Below are 7,034 nucleotides of genomic sequence, written 5' to 3'. Positions count from 1 at the left end.
TTAATTTAAAAATATTTAAATATTTCTTAATTAGTTTAATTCTAAAATTATATATTACTTTTTTAACTTTATTATTAAGTTTATACTTATATACTTTAAAATTATTTCTTAAAAAAGAAATTATACTTTTAATTATTAGTAACTATGTACTACTAAATATTACTAGTTTACTTTATATATTTTTTTGTTTATACTTTAGCTTTAATTTATTTAAAATAATTATTATAAAATTATTAAAAAATATAATAATAAAGAAAAATAATTTAAAAAAAATAAATAATAATAAGTCTTTTCACTATTATTACAAGATAATAATAAGATAAAGTAATTATCCTATAATTTATAAAAGATTAAATAGCTAATAATAATTATAATATACTTTTATAAATTATAGCTATAGTTATTGTTATCTTATTTACTATAATTTTTTAAATAATAATTATTTATAAAAATTAAATTATATACTTAAGTAATATAAAAATTATTATTTACTTAACCTGGATCCTGGTAAAAAGGTCGCCGTTTTCGGCATACCTTGACGCTGTTTTAAGCGTCCTTTGCACCGGCGCCCCTGCCCACCGCCCACCGCCCATGCCGCCCTGACGGCCACTAACCCTAGTCGCATCAGATAGCGCTTGTCAGCTACGTGCCAACATCCTCCCTTCGCACCTCACCAGCATCATTCACATCTTGGACGTGGTGTCTATGGTGTGCCTGATGATGGGCCGACTGAGCGAAACGGCAGCCAGATGCAGGATTGCGACAACAGAAGGTTTGATGAGGGCCCGGGGTCCCCCCGGGGGCCTTACCCATGAGCCAAAAATGGTCCTCTCATGGCCATAAATAAGTCAGTGCCCTTCCCTTCTTCCTTCTCTCGTCTGGTTTCTCCCTCCATGGCTTTGCCCACCTTTTCCCTCTCCTGGCCTGGTTTCCAGTCTCCGTCTGACTGACCATGGTTCGTCGCAAAGTCCCACACCACGCTCCGCGGGCGGCCTCCACCACGTCCCACTCCCCTACCGCGAAGGACCATGTGTCTGCACGCGACTATTACAAGCGGCGATATGAAGAAATGGACAAAAAGCGTCGGTCTACGGGTCTTTATGAGGACTCCACAAAATCACACATGAATAGGATGGAAGGTCTGTGGAAAGAGTACGTCGAATGCCTCCCTTCATGCTCCACGGGTCCTCCTACTGACTAACGAGCCTTGCTAGGTACTGCAAGGTAGTCAACGTGGACCCATACCACACGCTCAAGAAGTCTCCTGCGGGCAGGATCAACAACTTCTTTCACTGGATGTGCAACGAGTACACCGTCCGGAAGGTCAGTTCCGTCACCACGTACTGGCACCAGCTCAGCCAAGTGTACATCAAATACAAGGGTCGACGGATCAGTCCGCTGGTGTTGAAAAAAGTTTACGAGGTACGCTGCCACTGACCCAGAAGTACTGCGCAGTGCTAATGAGGATGGACCAGTTCATTGTTGGACCCCTGGCACAAGAGCATGGCTTGGATGACAGCGAGACAGACAAACCCTTGTTGGACGTGGAAGACTTCTTGGAGGTGCTCCGCTGTCACTGGGTGACCGACACCAACTCCTTCCCGCACGAACGCCAGCGGGTGCAGGTCGCCACCCTTCTCTTGTTGGCGGCGGTCACCGGTTCTCGCCCTGGGGCACTGCTGGGGATCACCTACCGCGATATCGATCTGTTCGTATTGCGCGACCCAAAAACAGGTGAGGTCGCTCTGACCCTCCAGCTTCGCTTGAAGAAGACCAAATCACGACAGAAGCGAAAGCGACCGTGAGTTAGAACCCTCTCCCTATTGCTCGGAGATATTGACTCCAACGCAGGAAAACATATACCTTCTTTGTGGACAACAATCCCATGTTCTGCGTGATCTCCCATATCGTTGCTCTTGCGTGCGATGACGAAGCCTTCCGGTTCCCCAAAACTACCCCCCGGGTGGTTTTCACGCTTGGAGTACGCCCTGGGTTGAACTGCCAGCCAATCCAGTGGCATGATGACATGAAGGACCAGCCCGTCTTCTGCGCATCCAGCTGTCCAGGCCGAGGAAAGGGGAAGGAGCTGCACGAGTCCCTCCCCTATAGCCGATATCAGGAATGGGTGAAGCGTTTGGGAGAAGAGACCGGCTTCGTGCAGGTGTTGACCACTTATTGCCTCCGTCGAGCGTCGGGGAACGCAATTAACGGTGAGCCTCCCCGTGTTTGACTCCGGTAGTGATTGGCTGATTGAGATAGACGACCCCAACTCGAACGAAGCGGTGCGCAATCTGGTGCTCGACCACGCCAGTTCGATGATCTTCCAGCGAAATTATCTCTCCCGAATGATTCGTTACGACACGCAAGCGGCCTATCGAGGCACCGTATCGCGAGGGGACTTGATCGTTGCTTCTCACCGGATGAGCCGCACGATCGATCCTCGTCGACCTCGCGGGCCGTCCCTCCAACAATTGCAACACTTACGGCAGGATGCAGGCATCCAAGAGTTACGCGAGCACCAGCACAATCTCTACATTCAGATCCGCGAGAAGTTCAATTTCATCTACCGGGCAGAAGGTCAGCCGATCTATGACGAATATCAGCAAGTCAAGCGAGACATCGATCGTCTGCTCAAAGAGAAAGGGCGGGCACTCAAGGCGCAATTGCAAGCAGACTACGACGCGGCAGCTCCGATGCAGGATATGCTCGCCCAGCTGGCGGTCCACGGTCCCATCCTCTCCCCCGTTCAACCTCGTCCGGCTCCGGTGGAGTATCCCTTCGAGGAACGCGCGCGCATCGCCCAAGCCTTCTTTGATCCACCATCGTCCGCCGAGTGTGATGGGAACCCAGATCGGCAGATCTCCATCGTCGACGACTTGGTCACGCTATGCACTCGCCAAGAACGGCGTCTTCGGAAACCTCGTCGATCGTGGGAGGATGACACTGCTAACAGCTCGTCGGATGACAATACTGATATGGAAATCAAATCGGAATACTCAGGTTCCGACGTACCGGCTGGACATCATTTCCCCCTTCAATGTCGGCCTTTCCAATGTCTGCACTGCATCGGCAATGCCACATTGCCCCTGCTCGAACGACAACATGTCTTCGGCAGTAAACATTCGCTGCAGCGCCATCACGACCGACATCACGGGTTTCAGCCGGGCCAGAACTGCCCATTTCCCAACGATGAATGCGCGCAACTCGCACTCGCAAGCCTCATGCACTTCAAGAATCACGCGGCGGGGGTCCATGGAATTTATATGTCTGACAAGTGCTAGTACTTGTCACTCGTCCTTTGAGTAGATTGTGATTTACACACGCTATTCTCATCATCAACCCTTCTCTTATGGCTGTAATTATACGTTGTTCCCTTTGTCTATTGAGGAAGATTTGGGGCGTTCAGTGATCTTGAAACAAATCGCACATTGATAGAACGATAGACAATGTGACACGTGTATGGTATCTTCACATGATCCTCAGTCGCGGTCATCGCCGCTTCTGTCCTCGCCGATTTTCTCCCATCCCATTCGCAGGCGAAATCTATAGCCTATGAGATACCGGGAAACACGTCTCTCGACGGTACTTGTAGAACAGTGGACTGACCGAACACGCAGACATCATATCCATATCCGCATCGATCAGCTCGTTTTCAGCAATGTCGCTTTGTTCCACCGTACGCCATGTCTTTTTTGCTCTTTGAGCCGCGGGTTTTCCTGCACCAGAGCGTATGAGTGTCGATGAACCGGTTCCCATAGGCAAAGTCACCAGATGCAAGAACCTGGAGACGGAGGAATCCATCGGGACCAAAAGCCCAACTCGCGAAAGCTCCCAGCTCTTCTTCTTCATCGTCGCGCCAATTCTCCCCTTGGATTTGTTCCCACCTCCGTTCTCCGTCATGTCAGTGTGAAAGTGGTGATCTGCGAGGAAGCTGGTGAGGTGTTGGAGGCCCACATGCTTTCTGCACTGATACCAAGCGCTCACCACCTCATTCAAATCGGCGACCAGCAGCAGCTTCGTCCTCAAATCAACAACCACAACCTGTCCCTGGAAAATCCGCTGGGCCGACTTCACCAGCTCGACCGCAGCCAGTTTGAGCGACTCTCCGTCGGTGAGCGTGGCAGGCCTCCGTTTTCCGTTTCTCAACTCAGTGTCCAGCGCCGCATGCGACCTGACATATCAGCCCTCATCCGAAATGCCCAATATCCTCGCCTCGAGGATCATGCCAGCGTTCGAGATCTTCCGAACGTGATCGGAATGCGGAACAACATCTTCTGGCTCGATCACAAGAGGATCTAGGAGAGTATGAGGCCAGACACGGTCCAGAAATCGAAAAGCAATGACTGGAAGTGTGACTTGTCCCCTCTGTCGCAAGAACTTGAAAGATCCATTCTACCTGCAAGTGCATGGACTACAGTGCGAAGTGCGGGACAAGGAATGCGGCATGAGTTTTCCACCACACCCAATGTGATTGCTGAACATGATTCGCAGCAATGACCGAAACCGTGTCGGCTTTCTACGGACGGAGAACCGCATCAACGTCCTCCTCAGCCGCGCCCAGTACGGCATGTACCTCATCGGCAATGCGGACACCTACGCCAACATTCCCATGTGGGCCGCCGTGCTCAGCATGCTGCGCCTCCAAGATTCCGTCGGCCCGGCCTTCGCTCTTTGCTGCCCTCGTCACCCCGAGACCGAGATTCAGGTCGCGCAGCCGGAGGAGTTCGCCATAAACAGTCCCGAAGGAGGATGCAGGCTTGCTTGCGACAGGCGCTTAGATGCGTGCGGGCACAGGTGCATGGTGAAGTGTCATTCTGAGACGTTGCACCGTATTTTCTCGTGTTTGTAGCCATGTTAACGCTTGTACGTACCGCTGTCGGAGATTATGCGGTGAGAAGTGCGGACCTTGCCTGAAACCCGTGAGCGGGATAGAGCTTCCATGTGGGCATGTTTAGGATGGTATCCTCTGCTTCCAAAACCTGGAACCGGGAAAGATCACGTGCTCGGTTGATGTTGAGAAGATTGTGCCCTGGTGTGGTCACAGAGTTCCCGTCCCTTGTTTTCGAGACGTGACATCCACAGACTTCAGCTGTCCAGCCCCTTGCGGAGCTGTGCTGAAATGTGGCCACCGATGCAGCGGAACATGCGGTCAGTGTCGTCGTGTGAGGGACTCGGAGGAGGGGACGGCAGAACATATCCTTTGCACCACGCTGTGCGGACGGCCGCATAACACTTGCAGTCACACTTGTGTGCAGGCTTGTCATGATGGAACAGAGTGTGGCGTTTGCAGGCTTCCTTGTGAGGTATGGCCCCTCGACCATTCGCTCATATAATGTCTCTAGAGGATTGTGCATGTCATGTCGTTCACGTGCTGATTTACATACAGGTTTGCTGCAAGCACTCCCACTGCAGCAAACCCTGCCACGAGCCTTGCGCTCCCTGCATCCATGACTGCGCCTGGCGGTGCAAGCACCAGGGCCGGTGCAGCATGCCCTGTCCCGCGCCTTGTAATCGCCTGCCTTGTCCTCACCGATGTTCCCTCGTTCTTGATTGCGGCCACCAGTGCCCCAGCCTCTGCGGTGAGGACTGCCCCACTGGCTTCTGTCAGATATGCTGCTCCGACGGCAGAAAGGACCAACGCGTAGACATGCTGGAATTCAAATCATACAACGAAATTAACCTTGATGAAACCCCAATCATTGTCCTAAGCTATGGGCATTCCTTCACAGCCGAGACACTTGACGGGCACATGCAGATGAGTGAGGTCTACGAATACCTCCCTGCAACTGGCGAGTACACAGGTCTGCGCGAAAATAGAGAATCACTGGCGCCAGCGCCACCTCGGTGTCCCGATTGCAAGCGAACGGTTCGCCAATTCGCGACACAGCGCTATAATCGCGCCATCAATCCCGCCGTCATTGATGAGATGTCGAAGCGTTTTCTTGTGAGTGGGAGTGAAAGGATTCGGAACCTTGACGCGGACATTGACGAGATAGAGGAAGGTCTTCAGAAGGCGAGGCACCAGGTTGTGACTCCTGAACAAGGTCAGAGCAACCGCGGCCTTCGTACTTTCCTCGCCAGGCTTCGAGAGATGGAAAAAAGGGCTCGCAAGATGTGTACGTGCATAGAAACTTTCTTAGAACAGGTTGCAGATCACTGCCAGCCAGCGCGCAAACTGCATGACGCAACCATCAACGCTATGCAAAGCGCAGAAGCTTTTAATGTGACGATAATGTAGCTGTCGATAGACAACAAGCCCCCGGCTCCAGCACCTCGCGACCGCCGAATAGCCGGGCGCTGCACGTCAAAGCCTTGTTTGTGTTTTTGGCGCACCGTCTCAGTCTGGTCCGCGAAATGAGCTCCGCCACCTTGGATCTCCCCTCTGAACCACCAGGACCAGATGTACAACTCGTGAATGACTTCCTCGCCACCTGCGATAGCTTCATTGCTGAGTGTGGCATCGAAAAATTACCCAAACTAGATGTTGAAGCTCGGCTCTTCTACGGTCGCGATGTGAGACTGTACAATGGTTCTACGTTTGGGGGAGAGGATGGCGAAACGAGAGGGGGCGAATATGTCAACGCAGCAAGATTTTTCATTGAGGGTGCCATCGAATTATGCAGGCAACCCTTCCATATCGTCGATGTACTCCGCACTGTAGCAGAGGAGGTGCAGCGGGCGTTGGGGAGAGAGTGGTACGACCCCGTCAGCGCGCAGGAGCTCGAAGCGGGGAAGAGCGCGATGGTCAGCGGCTCGCACGGCCTAGCGACGCACTCGGGTTACTGGTATAACTGCCACAACGGCCATCCTGTGAGTTTGTTCTCTTTCTTCTGTGGATATGGAAGAAGCGCGCTGCCCGGAGTGTGGCGAGCCGGTCGGTGGGCGTTCGCATCAGTCGGTAGAAGGCGTGACGAGGGCGACGTACATGGAGTAGAAATCCCGGATTGAATCCGTCCCATAGCTTTTTACCTTGTTGGTTCTAATTGTGTGAATGACTAAGCAAAAGTGCGAACGCCACGAAGCCACAGAGTAAA

The 7,034-nt window shown here is 51.6% G+C and overlaps 2 protein-coding genes across 2 annotated transcripts; both read left to right on the top strand.

Annotated features, from left to right (window-relative positions):
• Positions 1-952: 952 nt before the first annotated feature.
• On the top strand, positions 953-4,299 carry KY384_003272 (uncharacterized protein; the record flags this gene model as incomplete). The annotated part of the gene is made up of 6 exons (XM_044811791.1): positions 953-1,152; positions 1,215-1,422; positions 1,476-1,801; positions 1,852-2,210; positions 2,260-3,274; positions 3,759-4,299. The coding sequence occupies 6 exons, from the start codon at positions 953-955 to the stop codon at positions 4,297-4,299; spliced, it is 2,649 nt and encodes an 882-aa protein (XP_044670924.1).
• Positions 4,300-4,480: 181 nt separating this feature from the next.
• On the top strand, positions 4,481-6,948 carry KY384_003271 (uncharacterized protein; the record flags this gene model as incomplete). Its single annotated transcript, XM_044811790.1, has 4 exons — positions 4,481-4,782; positions 5,387-5,579; positions 5,609-6,116; positions 6,239-6,948. 4 exons carry the CDS (start codon positions 4,481-4,483, stop codon positions 6,946-6,948), a joined length of 1,713 nt encoding a protein of 570 aa, XP_044670923.1.
• Between the last annotated feature and the right edge of the window lie 86 nt (positions 6,949-7,034).

Source organism: Bacidia gigantensis (genome assembly GCF_019456465.1).
Source record: "Bacidia gigantensis strain McMullin 20006 chromosome Unknown contig_180, whole genome shotgun sequence".
Lineage (NCBI taxonomy): Eukaryota > Fungi > Ascomycota > Lecanoromycetes > Lecanorales > Ramalinaceae > Bacidia > Bacidia gigantensis.
This window is presented reverse-complemented; position numbering and strand designations above follow the sequence as displayed.